The 18255-nt window shown below is 44.6% G+C and overlaps 1 protein-coding gene and 1 pseudogene across 2 annotated transcripts in view; one reads left to right on the plus strand and one right to left on the minus strand.

Annotated features, from left to right (window-relative positions):
• Positions 1-16601, minus strand: part of hltf (helicase-like transcription factor) — a 78535-nt gene extending 61934 nt beyond the window's left edge. For both annotated transcript variants that reach the window (XM_080185977.1, XM_080185976.1), the window contains exons 1-6: positions 16455-16601; positions 14124-14352; positions 8052-8218; positions 4661-4794; positions 3039-3139; positions 1121-1195 (exon numbers count right to left, since the gene is read on the minus strand). In XM_080185977.1, coding sequence (XP_080042103.1) covers positions 1121-1195; positions 3039-3139; positions 4661-4794; positions 8052-8218; positions 14124-14351 — 705 coding nt within the window. In that variant the 5' untranslated portion in view covers position 14352; positions 16455-16601. The remainder of the gene's footprint in view (positions 1-1120; positions 1196-3038; positions 3140-4660; positions 4795-8051; positions 8219-14123; positions 14353-16454) is intronic.
• Positions 16602-16968: 367 nt separating this feature from the next.
• On the plus strand, positions 16969-17283 carry LOC145341535 (uncharacterized; annotated as a pseudogene).
• Positions 17284-18255: the final 972 nt, after the last annotated feature.

Genomic DNA, 18255 nt, shown 5'->3' on the forward strand with positions numbered 1-18255 from the left:
TGCTTAATGCTTGTACCTATTTACAATACTGATCACTGATCTCCTTCACTGGGCATGGAAATATCATGCCCACTATCCAAAATCTTCACCCCCTTCTTTCCACTACCCAACACCACCCATTGCTATTATTCCCCTTGCATCATTTCTGGTATCACAGATGTGTCTTTACAACGGGAGCTCATTACTAGGAACACAAAAGGGCTTTCAGAACACAGATCTAGGGCAGTCTGTCACTTGGAGCAACACACTGCAAGTTTACAGTCAACTACTACACTGTAAACTAGCACGCATTTTCAATCACAAGGTCATTAAGGATGAAATATGGAAGGCTATTTGGTGATTACAGTTCATAGTGTCACCATCAGCATACAGCTGCTTCTTAAATGGGTTCAAGGTTTTCACTTCCACCACTTTATCAAAGAGTTCATCCCATTTATTGATCACCTTCTGCAAAGAAGTGATTTTACATAGAAAGCTCATGTGCAAGGTGTGCCAGATAATAGTAAGAGGCACAGTGGCAGGGGGAAGAGTGAGCATCTCAAAGCCACAATTGGGTGACACCAAGAAGCAGCAAGGAGCCCCTTCTTCCTCCTGGATGTTGTGGCTGAAGCAGCAAGTGTCAGGATCAATGACGTCTGTAGGTGACATTGACCAAAGTGGCAGAGGTGATGAGAACACGACCAAATATCTGGAGGAAAGCACTGGAAAACAGTATGTGGCACAGTGATTAGCACTACTGCTTCACAGCGCCAAGGACCCGTGTTCAGTTCCGACCTTGGGTGACTATCTGTGTGGAGTTTGCACATCCTCCCCATGTCTGCGTGGGTTTCCACCAGGTGCTCCAGTTTCCTCCCACAGTCCAATGATGTGCAGGTTGGATGCATTGGCCTTGATAAATTGAACCTTAGTAACCCAAGTTTTGTCGATGGGCACTACCCCACAACCCCCCTCCAACCAACTGGGAGGGAATGTAAAATTCGTACTATGAACTTGCAGTGATTCAAGGTAGTACCGCACCATCACTTTGTCTAGGGCAATTAGAGATGGGCAATAAATGCTGACCTAGTGATGCCCACGTGCCATGAACAAAATTTGTTTTTAAAAAATGGTCGAATCTGACCTTAGCTGGTTCCATTTCCCGAGTCTTGTCGTGTTCTTTCAGATCTTCGAAGATCTTGTCAAATTCATTCTTCAGCTAAAAGAACAAAACCTGTTATTGCAAATTTGGACTGAGCAGCAAGTAAGCATCAGCAGGAATAGATTCAGACTGAAGTTTCTAGTTTGACATTTATACCAGTACAGCAGAAATGACAGAATGTAGCATACTACCAACTGAGAACAGGTGAAATCTAACGGTCAAATTTGCTCATCCTTTATTTAACATCTTTCCATTTTATCCCCAGGCTCTTGGGGTGAATAAGTCACTGCCAAATGCCATTGAGCCAGAGATTAGAAAGGTCCCTGGTTCAATCACTACATTGTCCTCAGTTATGTGAACTCAAAGGGACAGGACATTGGAGGAGTTCATTAAAAGGAAAGCCTCCTGCTGCAGATCGCTGTTCAACATCTCTTGCTGATAGAATTCCTGTAATGTTGAGGAAAGGCAGGGTCAGACTTGGGTTGACCTGTGATACAAACACCACAAACTTACCCTCATTCACCATCAAGCTGAGAGGTTCTGAACAGGGTTTCAGAGGCAAATGCAAACAAAGATCGTTAAGAAATGAGGATGGTGTGGAACAAGTATTCAGAAAGAGAAGTCACCAGGAGTACAGAAGGACAGCAAATGGGATTTGATGGAAGAAGCCACTCTGTCGTGGCAGTTGGTGGGAAGTACAGCCTGGAGCAGAGTTTTCCGGAAGGGACAATGTGCAATAAGTCCCATCTAAGTCATGATTCTAGCACTTTGACCAAAATTTGGGTCACTTGAACAAAGAACAAAGAAAATTATAGCACAGAAACAGGCCCTTCGGCCCTCCAAGCCTGCACCAACCACGCTGCCGCCTGAACTAAAACCTCCTATCCTTCCGGGACTATATCCCTCTATTCCCATCCTATGCATGTATTTGTCAAGACACCCCTTAGAAGTCATTACCGTATCCACTACCTTCCCCAGCAACGAGTTCCAGGTACCCACCACCCTCTGTGTAAAAAAACTCTGCCTCGTACATCTCCTTTAAACCTTACCCCTTGCACCTTAAAACTGTGCCCCTTAGTAATTGACTCTTCTAACCTGGGAAAAAGCTTCGGACTATCCACTCTGTCCATGCCCCTCATAATCTTGTAGACTTCTATCAGGTCACCCCTCAACCTCCTTTGGTCAAGTGAGAACAAACCAAGTTTCTCCAACCTCGCCTCAAAACTAATGCCCTCCAAACCAGGCAACATCCTAGTAAATCTTTTCTGTACCCTCCTCAAAGCCTTCATTCTGATGGTGTGGCGACCAGAATTTAAGCAAGCAAAGCAAAGTTTATATATTAGGCACAAGCGGGCTTACGTTCATACTGCAACGAAGTTACTGTGAAAATCCCCTAGTCGCCACACTCCAGCTCGGGTACGCTGAGGGAGAATTTAGCATGGCCAATGCACCTAACCAGCACGTCTTTTGGACTGTGGGAAGAAACGGGAGCACCCGGAGGTAACGCACGCAGACACAGGGAGAACGTGCAAACTCCACACATACTGCAACCCAAGCCGGGAATCGAACCCGGGTCCCTGGCGCTGTGAGGCAGCGATGCTGACCACTGTGCCACCGTGCTGCCCCAGAATTGAGCACTATATTCAAAGTGCAGCCTAAAATTCTATAAAGCTGCAGGTTGCACGGTAATTACCATTCAGTCGTAGTACTCGGTGCCCGAGGAACCACGACAGTTGGACGGATCCACTTGGCAGCATTGATCCACTTGCATTTGACACTTACAATTTCAATTTTAAGTTGTATTTTCAAGCCAATTAGATAGAGTCAGGGGATTTTTGAAAAGTGGTGTGGGAGATTCCTGCTGATAGCTGAGGAGTTGCAATTGAACAAAACATCTTACCTGTTCAACTGTCATCTGCACTGCAGTGTGTACAGGAGCTTTGTAACTGGGACCAGGTCTTGCAGATCCCATTCCAGACCACATTTCAGCAATCTCGCCACCTGAAAAGAATTTCCAGTCAAACTGCTATACTGTCTAATGATAGTTGATATCAACCAAATACAATGTTATCCATGCTTCATCAACTTATTGGCAATTTATATTTGCATGACAATATATAAGTTTACATAGTGCTTCATAACTGAATGCCGTACTAGTCTCGGACACCCAAGGGATATGATCAAAGCCAAAAGGTGGTGGACGTGGAAGGTTTTGTAGGCAGAAGGGATTTGAAGTGGAAATGATTACAGAGAGATATTGAATAGATTAGGACTTTATTCCCTGGAGCGTAGAAGAATGAGGGGAGATTTGATAGAGGTGTATAAGATTTTGATGGGTATAGATAGAGTGAATGCAAGCAGGCTTTTTCCACTGAGGCTAGAGGAGAAAAAAACCAGAGGGCATGGGTTAAGGGTGAAAGGAGAAAAGTTTAAAGGGAATATTAGGGGGGGATTCTTCACGCAGAGAGTGGTGGGAGTGTGGAATGAGCTGCCGGATAAAGTGGTAAATGCGGGGTCACTTTTAACATTTAAGAAAAACTTGGACGGGCACATGGATGAGAGGGGTGTGGAGGGATATGGTCCAAATGCAGGTCAGTGGAACGAGGCAAAAAATGGTTCAGCACAGACAAGAAGGGCCAAAAGGCCTGTTTTTGAGCTGTAATTTTCTATGATAGAGAGGCAGTTTGCAAGTGTGAGCCTCATAGCTGATATCTTCCTAACCAATGGTAAGGCAGATCGTATCCCAGCCTGGGTTCAGGAGTGTCAGAAGATTGGTGAGATCAAGCCCAATCCTGGGTCTCAAGTCCAATAATCCAGCCTTGTTCATCAGTAAAGTACTGAGGCAGCAATACATTGTCAGAGGTGCAGTCTTTTGGATAAGATAATAAAGTTAGGCCCCTGGTGATGGCACAGCGGTTAGCACTGCTGCCTCACAGTACCACAGACCCAGGTTCAATTACAGTCTTAGTGACTGTCTGTGTGGAGTGTGCACATTCTCCCCGTATCTGCGTGGGTTTCCTCCGGGTGCTCTGGTTTCCTCCCACACTCCAAAGATGTGCTGCTTAGGTGAGGCTTAGATCAGCTAGATAATCAACATCTTTCCCCAAAGGTAGAGGAATCTAAAACTAGAGGGCATAGGTTTAAGGTGAGAGGGGAGAGATACAAAAGGGTCCAGAGGAGCAATTTTTTTTTTTTTACACAGAGGGGGGTGAATGTCTGGAACAAGCTGCCAGAGGTAGTAGTAGAGGCGGGTACAATTTTATCTTTTAAAAAGCATTTAGACAATTACGTGGGTAAGATGGGTATAAAGGGATATGGGCCAAATGAGGGGGAATTAGGGGTTTAAAAAAAACGGGCAGCATGGACAAGTTGGGTCAAAGGGCCTGTTTCCACGCTGTAAACCTCTGATTCCCTCTATTCTTAAGGTAACAGGAACGTGGAAGGTTTTGTAGAGTTCCAAAATAACTCGGCTACTTTAAAAACCGGTACAACCATTATCTAAATCAGTCAATAAAGATATACCTTTTGTGGGAGGTGCCAGTTTAAACCCATGCCTCCTCAGCCTTTCCAGAACGGTGTCCCGGTTTTCCTCTTTCCCCCAGAAGGAAAGCTGCACAGGCATGGTGAACACGTTGTTAGCTCCATAAGGAACGACCCTATTAGGAAAGGAAAGCCAGGGAGTTTTCTGCGACTGTAATAATTCACCGACATTTCTCTCTCTCTGCCCACCACCCCAACCCGTTAGCACTGAAGTTGTACAGATCCTTTCCTGCTTAGTATAACTACAGTAGCTGACAGCAACCTGGTCGTTTTCTTGTCAATGAGGAATACAAAAACCGCTGGCACATTGTGCTCCATCACTGTCGGAGAAACCTCTGGCGAGGCACATGACAGGACCATCAGCAGCACAAGAAGCATCCACAGCAGGCAGGTATCATTCCCTCACCTAACACTAGCAACACAGCATATAGGCTCAAGTGTGCGCTGACTAAGAGCATTAATTAGCAATAGTCATTGCATATACGATCGGTTATTTATAAAACTGTCACAACAAAAGTGTATAAACTAGACAAAATGGAACACTTGAAAAGAATCTGTATTCACCCTCCCCTTAACGAACCAGCTTTAAGTAAGTAAGTAAGTTTATTTATTAGTCACAAATAAAGCTTACATTAACACTGCAATTAAGTTACTGTGAAATTCCCCTCGTCGTCACACTCCGGCACCTATTCAGGTCAACGCACCAGCACGTCTTTCAAAATGTGGGAGGAAACCAGAGCACCCGGAGGAAACCCACACAAACATGGGGAGAATGTGCAAACTCCACACACGCAGTGACCCAAGCCAGGAACTGAACCCGGGTCCCTGGCGCTGTGAGGCAGCAGTGATAACCACTGTGCCACCCTAACATACATGTTAATTCTGCTTCCACTTTCACGTGCCCTCAGGGTTCTGTCTGTTGGTCAAGGGAGGGTCAAATTAAACAGACAAAGTTCGCTCCAGACGAGATGAGAAAAATGGCAAAAAGCATAACAGTGATATGTCTGCATGGGTTTCCTCCAGGCACTCCAAAGGCGGGCAGGGTAGGTTGACTGGCCATGGTCAATGAGTGGAGTTACAGGGATAGGGTTGGCCGGGGCGGGGTGGGGGGGGTCTGAGCCAGGGTAAGATGCTCTTTCGGAGAGTGGGTGCAGACTCAATGGGCCAAATGGCCTCCTTCTGCACTGCAGGGGTTCTACGAAACTTCACACACCAGCCAATTTTCTTTTAGGTTCATTTCATACAACATACGATTTAGGAGCAACAATAGGCCATCTGACCCCTTGAGCCTGCCCCACCATTCAATAAGATCATAATTGCTGAGCGGCACAGTGAGGCACTGCTACCTCACAGTGCCAGGAACCAAGGTTCAATTCACTGTTTGTGTGGAGTTTGCACGTTCTCCCCGTGTCTGCGTGGGTTTTCTCCGGTGCTCCTGTTTCCTCTCACAGTCCGAAAGACATGCTGCTTAGCTGTATTGGCCATGCTAAATTCTCCCTCAGTGTATCCAAACAGACGCTGGACTGTGGCGACTAGGGGATTTTCACTGTAATTTCATTGTAATGTTAATATAAGCCTATTTGTCACACTAATAAATAAATAAACTTAAAAGGCTAAGCCGATTGTAAACTCGGCTCCAGATTCCCGCTGTGTGCCTGAATTCAGGCAGGCAGTTAAACAGACTGTCAACAAGTTATTACTTGTTTTACACTGTCACTGAAGATCATTCTCACCATAACCCCAACCACTGCATTTACAATTCAATTTTGTCTGATTTTCCCCGTGCAACCTTGATGCTGGTTTACTTCCTGACCTTACAAGCCACCATTATTTCACCAAAGTAAAATCTGCCCATAATTACACGCCCGAGGCATTATGAATAACACAGCGCAGAACTGGAACCTTTGCCCACTCAGCCAGTGCAAATGGTTACTGAGCAAAGTGCAAAAGGTGGCACCTTGGAGTTAGGCGTCTACTTTACTGTTGTTGCTGCAGAGAGACGTGCTGTCAGATGATTTCCTCTGGTGCGCTAATTGGAATGAATTTGCAACCTTTAAATCATGTTTCTGATTTCATTACACAGGAAAATCTGGCAAACCCTCGGTGTGGAGTAAGAAAAGAGCTCAAACCAAAAGAGAAAATGCTGGAAAATTTCATCAGGTCTGGTAGTATCTGTAAGAAGAGAAAAGAACTGATGTTTTGAGTCCAGATGACCCTTTGTCAAACCCCTTTGGGACTTCGTACCCTTTGGGGCTTTGACAAAGGGTGGACCCTTGATGGTTGAGTTATAAGGAGAGGCTGGATAGACTGGGACTTTTCTCGCTGGAGCGTAGGAGGCTGAGGGGTGATCTATAGAGGTCTATAAAATAATGAGGGGCATAGATAAGCTAGATAGTCAATACCTTTTTCCAAAGGTAGGGACGTCTAAAACTAGAGGGCATAGGATTAAGGTGAGAGGGGAGAGGTACAAAAGTGTCCAGAGGGGCAACTGTTTCCGCACAGAGGGTGGTGAGTGTCTGGAACAAGCTGCCAGAGGTAGTAGTAGAGGCGGGAACAATTTTGTCTTTTAGAAAGCATTTAGATAGTTACACGGGTATGATGGGTATAGAGGGATATGGGCCAAATGCGGGCAGTTGGGCTTAGTTTAGGGGACAAGTTGGGCTGAAGGGCCTGTTTCCATGCTGTAAACCTCTATGACTCTGTGTTTCCCATATCGAATCTCTACAGAGCAGAAGGAGGTATTCAGCCCATCGAGCCCCTGGAGCGACCACAATCCTACCCAATCCTCAGAACCACACATATTTACCCTGCTAACCCCTAACTCTAAGGGCCAATTTATCATGGCCAATCCACCAAACCTGCATATGTTTGGACTGTGGGAGGAAACAGGAGCACCCAGAGGAAACCCACAATGCAGTACTTTCTCAGTTCTGAACCTGAGGCTCAGGTTAGACCAGATGTTCAAGTCCTAAACCCACATCCTTCTGACTCAAAGACAATGGTGATGCCAATTGAGTCAAACTGACAACGTGTAAAAAAAGGGCACTTTTTTTTTTACATCCAGCCCATGACGTCAAGTGCCAGGCATGCCAATGTCTAATCGCCCATGGTGCACTGTACTGGGCACCACAATGATACAAACTTGGCAACTGTCTGCACTTAACAGCTCTGAATCTCCGAGCAGACAACACAAGGTAAAATGCTTTCTGTCACAGATTTGATACAGCCATGGAATTTATATTCAAATTTCACATCTTAATACAAAGTTAAACACAGCCCACCTTTTCCAACATACTGGTGGAATTTATAAAATGTCCACTCTGAACAGAGTCTCGTAGTGCCCTGTAGCTCAGAACTGAACAGATTTACTTACCCTTCAACCCTGGCGAGTCTGTTGTCCAGGATGAAAGCCAGAGGTGCTGCCAACTCCCGCTTAATATGTCCCACCTGAATACCGTTCACATTATTTACTTGGACTGCATTACTGTCATAGGGATTGTTTGGTTCTCGTTGAAGTGCAACCATTTCATTATTGCTCACCTAACACAAGTTTTTTAAAAAAAAGTGTTACTGAAATGGCATTTCTATATTCATCAGGAATTTTATGTTACTACAACTCCAGCACAATAATTCACAAGACGATGTTCTGCGCATGCATGCATCGATGCCCCCAAGATGAGATTTCCACCAGCCAACAAGCAAGTTTTCAAGAGCAGCTCTTGTTGTAAGCGCTGGACAATTATCAACACTTAAACACAATGTAAAACTGTTTCAAATTAATAACTTTTTTCATACAATAATTAACATTAAGGCTTTGCTTAGAAAAGATAAATAACCATTAAATTGACCAACATCGTGAATGTGAGAAAAATGTTCCGATGCATTAGAATACATTATCCAGTGGAGAAAATGTTCTTCTGCTTTGAAGAATATTCAAATACTGGCCTGACTGTTTCAATCTTCCCCTGTCTTTTCTTTGAAGCCGCTCTGACATTTGTCCCAGTTTTCAAGTTTGAGCAGATAAATGAGTATTTTTCAAAGACTTCAAAAGATCCATGATCAGGTCCTTCATCCTTGATCTGCTCTTTTGACCATGTTTGAACCAAGGATGTTATCAGGTTTTCGAATATCGACGTAATTTCTGATATTTCATATTTTGAAGAGTTTAAACAATGAGACAGATAGTAACAGACTTCTGAGGGACTCAGACAGATTGGTGAATGGACAGACCCATGACAAATGAATTTTAATGATGTGGAGATGCCGGTGTTGGACTAGGGTAAACACAATAATAAGTCTCACAAGACCAGGTTAAAGTCCAACAGGTTTATTTGATGGTAAATCCACAAGCTTTCAGGGTTTGCCCCTTCGTCAGGTGAGTGGAGAGTTCTGGTCTCTGACAGAGCATACAACAGCACACACAGTTTACAGATTACTGATTAGAATGCGAGTCTTTACAGCTAACCTGCTATTCAAGTCTTAAAAATGCAGACAATGTGAATGGAGACAGCATTAGGTTAAAGAGGTGTGTATTGTCTCCAGACGGGACAGTAAGTGAGATTTTATAAGTCCAGGTAAGTCATGGGGGTTACAGATAGTGCGACATGAACCCAAGACCCCGGTTGAGGCCATCCTCATGTGTGCAGAACTTGGCCATCAGTCTCTGCTCAGCGGCTCTGCGCTGTCGTGTGTTGTGAAGGCTGCCTTGGAGAACGCCTACCCGAAGATCAGAAGCCGAATGCCCGTGGCCGCTGGAGTGTTCACCAACAGGAAGGGAACAGTCTTGCCTGGTGATTGGGGAGCGATGTTCATTCAGGGGTCACGGGGCATTCGGCCTCTGATCTTCGGGTAAGCGTTCTCCAAGGCAGCCTTCACAACACACGACAGAGTCAGAGTCGCTGAGCAGAGACTGGTGATGGCGTAGATTCATTCATAATTCCCAAAAGAGAATTGGAGATAATTTTCTTTCTGTTACAGGGTTATAGGAAAAGGGAATAGGAGTGGGGTGAAATGAAATTTTAGAACATGTTCACTGGCCACATCACACACAGCAGTTTCACTCCAATGGCTAAAAACACACAACGCTTTATTTGGAAAGAGGAGAAAGGAGGGAACGGAAACTGTCATTTTAACTGATGAATTCAAGGAGATGATGGGAAGACTACAACAGCAAAAAGAATAAGTAGATAGTAAAACTTAAAAGCACACCACTTCACTTAACACTACATTCCTGGATTCATCGGATCATAGAATCCCTGCAGTGCAGAAAGAAGGCATTTCGGCCCTTCAAGCCTGTATCAACAACAATCCCACCCAAGCCCTACCCCCCTAGCCCCATATATTTACCCTAGCTAATTTCCCTGACACTAAGGGGCAATTTAGCATGACCAATCGACCGAACCTGCACACCTCTGGACTGTGGGAGGAAACTGGAGCACCCGGAGGAAACCCATGCAGACACGGGGAGAATGTGCAAACTCCACACAGACAGTCACGCGAGGCCACAATTGAGCCCGCCCTGGCGCTGTGATGCAGCTGTGCAAACCATTTTGCCACCGTGCCGCCAACTTTCACTGACGCAGGACTAAGTAGTTCTGCCAATATCTTGACATTCCAGAGGAACATGAACAAAAAGAGAGAACGTTTGATAATGTGATCCGTGAGGCCCAAAAAGTATGGTGAAACATAAATAAACTTTGTCTTGAACCCCTCTGATGTTCAATGCGAAGGCACTCCAAATCCCAGAAGGGAAACTTGAAACATCGGTTCTTAACTATTTATTTTTGTGATAATGTGAAAAGAGATGAAACCCAGTGAGGAAAGTGGCCTTACTGTAAATTATTCAAATAATAAAAAAAATTAAACTCTAAAACACACAACAAGAAAGACAATATAAAGGATAACATTTATAATTAACTACAATAATGGTTACCCAGACGGTTGCTTACATTACCCCCCAATCTAAATCTACTTTCCTAAACTCTGAGAATACATCTTCCCCAAAACAACATCTCATAGGTTTCAATGACTATGAGCTAAATCTAGCGAAGGCCTGGATACAGCAGATGTGAAAAAGATGTTTCCAATAGTAGGAAAATTTAGAACCAGAGGGCACAACCTCAGGCTAAAGGGACACTCCTTTAAAACAGAGATGAGGAGGAATTTCTACAGCCAGATAGTGGTGAATCTGTGGAACTCCTTGCCGCAGAAGGCTGTGGAGGCCGGGTCATCGAGAGTCTTTAAGACAGAGATAGATAGATTCTTGATTTAATAAGGAGATCAGTGGTTATGGGGAAAAGGCAAGAGAATGGGGATGAGAAAAAAAAAATCAGCCATGACTGAATGGTGGGCAGATTCAATGGACTGAGTGTCCTAATTCTGCTCCTATGTCTAAATAAATACTACACGGAACTGGACTGTCTTTTGGAAAATCTTTTTTCTAGTTTAGAGTAGTTTAAACTATGAGGTCTAAAAGAAACAGCCTTCTTCTGCTTTCTTTTCCCCACAGTGTGACTTTGAGAGAACTTGCTTCGCAACTGGGCATAGCTGTGGCCTAGCTCCCTAGGCTGCTATTCTCCACAGTACCTGTTTCACCCTGCTATTAGGCTAATCCGCACCTCACAACTCCCCAGTGCAGCTAAATCATTCATTTAATTCCAGGTTCCAAACACAACGTACAGGATACATTTTCCTTAAATGTTTTTAAATAGAATTTATACACCTAGATTTTTCCAATCAACCTATTTTAACAAGTAACCGTGGGTTACCGCATTTAAGAGGGGCTGGTTATAAAATGTAGGCCATTTCATACGATTTAGATGAATGAAGGGTTATCAAATGCACCAGGGTCTAAGGTGATCTTTGTACCAAAGACAGCAAACTCCTGATCAATTATTTTAATTGACTCACTCAGTGAAACTCAAATACAAAAAGTCATTAAAAAGTGAAATGTTGGTCTTCACCAGAACATGGTGAGAATTCAAAAGTGCAAAGGGAATGGTGCTTCAGCTGTACAGAGATTTTTTCTCGGATTCTATCTGCCGTGCTGCAATCTATTTTGGGTTCTTCACCTCAGGAACAATACACTGGCCCAGGAGGTGATAGGGATAAGGATGTTTTGCTGCACTTGTGTAGGGCATTGGTGAAACCATACCTGGAGTATTGTGCGCAGTTTTGGTGTCTTTATCTGAATAAGGATGTCCTTGTTATAGAGGGAATACAGTGAAGGTTTACCAGGCTGATTCCTGGGAAGGCAGATCAGTCATATGAGGAGAGACCAAGTCAGTTAGGATTGTATTCGTTGGAATTTAGAAGAGTGAGAGGGGTTCTCATAGAAACTTATAAAGGGTTATAAGAGGGTTAGACAAAGTAGGTTTAGAAAGAATGTTCCCAGTGGTGGGGGACTCCTGAACTAGAATAGTTTGAGGATAAGGGTAAACTTCCTAGAACAGAAGCGAGGAGAAATTTCTTCACCCAGAGTGCGTGTGGAATTTACTACCAAAGAAAGTAGTTGAGGCCAAAACATTACCTTATTTCAAAAAGAAATTAGATATAGCTCTTGGGATTAAAGGAATTAAGGGATATGGGAGAAAAGGGGGATCAGGATATTGAATTTGATAATCAGCCATGATCAAAATGAATGGTGGATCACGCTCAAATGTTTCTGTGTTGTACAGATTAACCAGAACAGTGCCAGCAACAAGTTAAATTGGGGGGGTGCATTTCCAGGAGTTTTGAAAGTTGTGTGGAAGCTAATTGAGGTGCCTAAAGCAATTCGATAAGAGTAGATACCAAGAAACCATTCCGAGAGGGACAAGGGAGCACAGTAAAGCTTACAGATAAGCCATTTAGGAGTGAAATCAGGAAGCATTTCAATACATCCATCCACCCACCCCCCACCCTCCTCCTCCCCCCTCCCCACCACTCCTGGCCCACAATGCAAACAGTAGTAGAAATTAAAGGAATATGGGTAGCATGTTAAGACTGAGAATATATATTTTTCAATTACCGTATTCAGACAGGGGTCAAAGGCAAATAAATGCAACTGATGTACAGACCAGAGAAACCCTTAATAAAAAGGAAACTATAACAACAATGGAGACCTTTGCCCAGAAGATAATGGAAAGTTGCAATGGAATCCATGCAGTGGTTCTAAAGCAATAAACTGCAGACTTGACATTGCACTATCAAGCCCATTTATTTTTCCAAACATACAATACTTTCAATTTGTCTGTCTGGCAGCCTCTCAGTGCCACAAAGATTCTAAACTTTCACATTCTTCAGTTAAATGTTGGGAAGATTGAAGCCATTGTCTTCGCTCCCCACATGCACCGTTGCCAATGATTCCATCCTTCTCCCTACCAGATTTTGGAGACTAAAACAGACTGTTCGCAATCTTGGTGGGCATACATCGCCCTGAGATGAGCTGCCACTCACATTTCTGCATCTTCACCAAGTCCCTAACCCATCACCTCTGTGCTCGCTGATCTAAACTGGCTCCCAGTCAAGCAACCATTTAATAAAAAAAACTGTGTTCCTTGTTTTCAAATCCATCCATGGTCTGAACCTTCCCCTGCAGCCCCACAACCTCCGAGACATCTGCACTCATCTAATTCTGACCTCTCAAGCAATCCAATGTTAATTGTTTCACCACTACTACCTGTGCCTTCATTTGCCTGGGCTCCAAATCTCGTATTTTCTCCCTCTCCACCACATTCCTACTTTTCCATCCTTTGAGAAAGTCCTTAAAGCCTTCCACATTGACCAAACTTTTAGTTATCTACTCTGATATTGCTTTATGTGGGTCAGTCTCTCAAGGTTTAAAAAGTTTATCATCCATCTTGGGACATTTAATTATGGCATGGGAATTTTATTAATATTTGGCATTTAACCAATGTGCCAGCATGGGCAGCACATTGGCACAGTGGTTAGCACTGCTGCCTCACAGCACAAAGGACCAGGGTCAATTCTAGGTCATGATCTGTGTGGCATTTGTACATTCTCCCCATGCCTGCATGGGTTTCCTCCAGGTGTTCCAGTTTCTTCCCACACTCCAAAGAAGGCCAGAAGGATTGGCCAGATTAAATTGCCCCTCAGATAGGGCAATTAGGGGGTTGCTCAATCACCTGATGAAGGAGCAAAGCTCTGAAAGCTCGCGATTCCAAATAAACCTGTTGGACTTTAACCTGGCGTTGAGAGATTTCTTACTGTGTCAGGGGTTGAGCAGGGTAAATACATGGGATTACAGGGATAAGGCCTGGATGGGATTGTTGTCAATGCAGGCTTAATGGACCAAATGGCCTCCTTCTCCACTGTAGTGATTCCATGAATCTCTACACAAATCTCTTGAATTGATTATTGCATTCTTCATGCAAGACAAACTGAAAGTTTAACGTGAATGCACAAAGTTAACGTAACACTGCAATGGGAGAGAGAGCAGACTTACCACTCCAGTGTAATAACGCATCCCAACCACATTCCCACGTAGGTTTCCAAATAAAACAGAATCCAGATCCTCATCTGGTGCTGCAGCATCATCTGTTAACGTGCGGTTTATCATCTGGGATAGCGACTCCTCCGGGTCCGGAGCAAAAAGGAAACTGCCATCGGAAAACTGGGATGCAGATCGTCCCCCCAGATATTGGGAACTGTACCAATTCCGCCAAAACAACATGCTGCAGGAGCAAAAGGAAAACCAACTGTTATTGTGTTTAGGAGAATGACAAGCTAGTTAAACTGACGGCACTTCAAGCTGTCTCACCGTATGCACCATGAGACACAGCAAATGCTTGTTGCTGTGCACATCACAAACTCTTCATTTTAATAAGAGCATCTGTATTAATTCAGAAACAAGCCCCAACTCTTGCTGTGCTGTAAAACTCTCAACTTTTCTCTTTAACCGAACCGTAATCTAAGAGTGATGCTTTACAGTTAAATAATTTTTATTGCTCAGAGTTACAGAGCCAATGTGGGAAGTGGACGGGGTAATCCGTCACTGTGCTTGCTCCAAAAAAACAGCTCAAATTGAATCCAATTCACGTCCCCCACTACAGACAGATTAAATCCAAGCTGGCAAAAACACGCATTACACTTGATCTCAGGCTTGAGCTTAGCCAAAAAGTTTTGTTTTGCAAGAATATATTTTATTCATAAAATATCAAAGGAACAGTGCAAAGCATTTCAAATCGACTAAACAGGAAAGTGCAATGATATTCACATTGTCTGCAGAGATCAAAATGCACTCTGAGCCGCTTCAACACAGTAAGGAGAACACTACAGGCATTCCGATATTTTCAATACACAAATTACAACGCTGTTTAAGATCACACACTTAGGTCATGTTACATTTCTTTTATACTGTCAGGATTAAGCTTGTTGTCCTAGTGATTTTACACCATCACCAGCCCCTCGGCGTACACTGGCTTAGCCAAATGGTTGTTATGAGTAAACTAGGACATATGTGTCCTACTGTGGTAGATGGCCTCATGTCTTCTCCTGGGAGTACAGCAGCGAGCACCTTTTTCACTTTCCAATGCCCCAGAGAAAAAAAATTAACAAAATTAGCTTCGCCATGCCTCTGAAATTAAATAAGAGTTCAAAACTAACATTTTATATCATTGAATCTCTTAAGTGCATTAAGTACAGTAGGAGACCATTCAGCCCATCAAGTCTGCACCGACAACAATCCCACCCAGGCCCTATCCCCACAAACTCACATTTATTCTGCTAATCCCCCTGACACTAATGGGCAATTTAACATGGCCAGTCAACCTAACCTGCACATCTTTGGAGTGTTGGAGGAAACTGGGGCACCTGGAGGAAACAGGGAGAATGTGAAAACTCCAGTCACCCAAGGCTTGAATCAAACCCGGGACCCAGGCTCTGTGAGGCAGCAGTGCTAACCACTGTGCCAGCATACCGCTCTACATATTTACAAAATATATTCGGTAAAAGAGTTCAAACATAGTTAGCAAGCAGATTGGTTGCACAGACTGCAAAGCCTATATTCAGGCAAGAATTTTGACATAGCAGTGGAGGGAGCATCCTACAGGTATTGACCCTTCCAACATGACGTGTGTCAAATAGCTACAGAGAAAAGTCCCTGGAGTCTGTGAAAGAGTCCACTCTCGAAATCAGCATGAACACACTAGATTTGTAACTGAAAGTGGCTTTAGATGGAATACGTTGAGATTGTTTGAATACACCTTTTTAAAACAAAAAGGAGGGCCAATGAGGGCCTCTGTCAATGATACATCTGAAAGATTTGCATCTTTTGACCCCAGGGATTTGACTCTGGTTTCGGTGCAGATTACAGAGTGGAGTGCAATGTCGGTCCACCTCCTGTTTCACTCGTGATTAAAAAGCGACTGCATGTCGCGGCAAGGTTGAAAGCTTTGCTGGGCTTTTTTTGCCATTTCAGATCAATCGCGTCCAAGAAATGGGGAGAGGGGGGGAAACAGAATCTCCCGTTGACCCCCTTCCTGACAGATCAGGCCCCAAAACAAGGCTGGTGAGTCATTCTCACCCTCCACCCCCTCCCTTCTCCCTCCCCACCCCCTATATCTGACATTTCCCCTGGATTACTGATCTTTACAGGAAAGCAGACACCAGCATGGATGTGAAGGCAGGTTAAAAGCACAACATTTAGCCACAGCTCCTGTGTTTATGCAGAGCTCAGCCAAAGGCCAATCCTTCTCACAAAAACACACACACACACTTTCTAATATAGACCCCCCCCAGCTCCGCGCACACATACACACACAAAGCTTTATTCTACCTCTGCAAACAATGGGCAATCTTCAGGACAAAAATCAAATCTTCCCTCCTGTCAGTAATTTACAAACAACAACAACAAGGGCCTGGGGACTGAGACAACATTCAGGCAGCTCCCCAACACCGCCTCCTGAACATTTCCCAGTCCCCGGCAAAGCCCTCCACTGATTGACAGCGGGTCTCAGCCATTCACAGCGGCCCCTCGGCCCCTTCCAGCCTATCAGAGCAGCGGGGAGGCGGGACCGCCGCCACGCACGGGCGTCAATGATACAATCAAATGGATACAGTGTAGCAGCCAATCAGGTATCACTTGTCACTCCAATTCATAAAGGCAGGATGTTGCTGTCTGCTTGTAAATATTGTGAAGCCTGCTGAACGTTTCTTTCTAAGGCTGTAAATAAAAGTCGCTTATTTATTCATCACTAGTAAGGCTTACATTAACACTGCAATGAAGTTACTGTGAAATTGCCTCAGTCGCCACACAGTTCCGGTGCCTGTTCACAGCCTGAAGGAGAATCATGTCTGGCAGAGGGAACGGAGGCAAAAGGACTGGGGAAAGGCGGAGAAAAGAGGCGCCACAAAGTGCTTCGTGGGCATCCAGGACACCATCAAGCCAGCCGTCCGCCCACTTCGCTGGCCGTGGCGGGGTCAGGCGGATCTCGGGCTTGATCTACGAGGAGACCCGCGAGTTGCTGAAGGTTTCCCCTGGAGAATGTGATCAGGGATGCCGTCACCTACACCCCGAGCACGCCAAGCGTGAGATGGTCACCGCCATGGGTGTGGTGTACGCTCTGAAATGCCAGGGCCGCACTCTTTATGGATTCGGCGGCTGAACAAATTCACCCAACCAGCACGTCTTTCAGAATGTGGGAGGAAACCGGAGCACCCGGAGGGAACCCACGCAGACACGGGAAGAATGTGCAAACTCCACACAGACAGTAACCCAATCAAACCCTGGGTCCCTGGTGCTGTAAAGTAGCAGTGCTAACCACTGTGCTACTGTGCTGCTCCACAACTCTTAAATCCCACAGCTCTTTGATTTGTTTAAGCTTATTTATTGTTGTCACAAATAGGCTTACATTAGGCTTACATTAGCACCACAATGAAGTTACTGTGAAAATTCCTGAGTTGCCACACTCTGGTGCCTGTTCAGGTACACTGAAGGAGAATTTAGCTTGGCCAATGCACCTAACCAGCATGACACGGTGGCACAGTGGTTAGCACTGCTGCATCAGAGCAGTTAGAGACCTGGGTTCAATTCTGGCCTTGGGCCACTGTGTGGAGTTTGCACGTTCTCCCCCTGTTTCCTCCTACACTCTTGAGATGTGCGGGTTAGGTTTATTAGCCATGCTAAATTGACCCTAGTGTCAGGGGGATTAGCAGGATAAATATGTGGGGTTATGGGAATAGGGCCCAGATGGGATTGTGGGCAGCGCAGACTTGATGGGCTGAATGGTTTCCTTCTGCTCTGTAGGGGTTCTATAATTCTATGACTTTTGGACTGTGGGAGGAAACTGGAGCACTCAGAGAAAACCCATGCAGACATGGCGAGAATGTAGACTCTGCACAAAGAGTGACCCAAACCAGGAATCGAACTCGGGTCTCTGATGCTGTGAGGCAGCAGTGCTAACCTCTGTGCCACTGTGCCATCTAAATATTGTGAAACATGCTGAATATTTATTTTAATGCTAGTGCTGTAAATATCCCACAAGTCTCCTTTGATTTGATTTATTATTGTCACATGTATTAACATACAGGAAAAAGTATTGTTTCTTGTGTGCTATACAGGCAAAACATACCATTCA

Source organism: Carcharhinus amblyrhynchos, chromosome 3 (assembly GCF_965287045.1).
Source record: "Carcharhinus amblyrhynchos chromosome 3, sCarAmb.v2.hapA, whole genome shotgun sequence".
Lineage (NCBI taxonomy): Eukaryota > Metazoa > Chordata > Chondrichthyes > Carcharhiniformes > Carcharhinidae > Carcharhinus > Carcharhinus amblyrhynchos.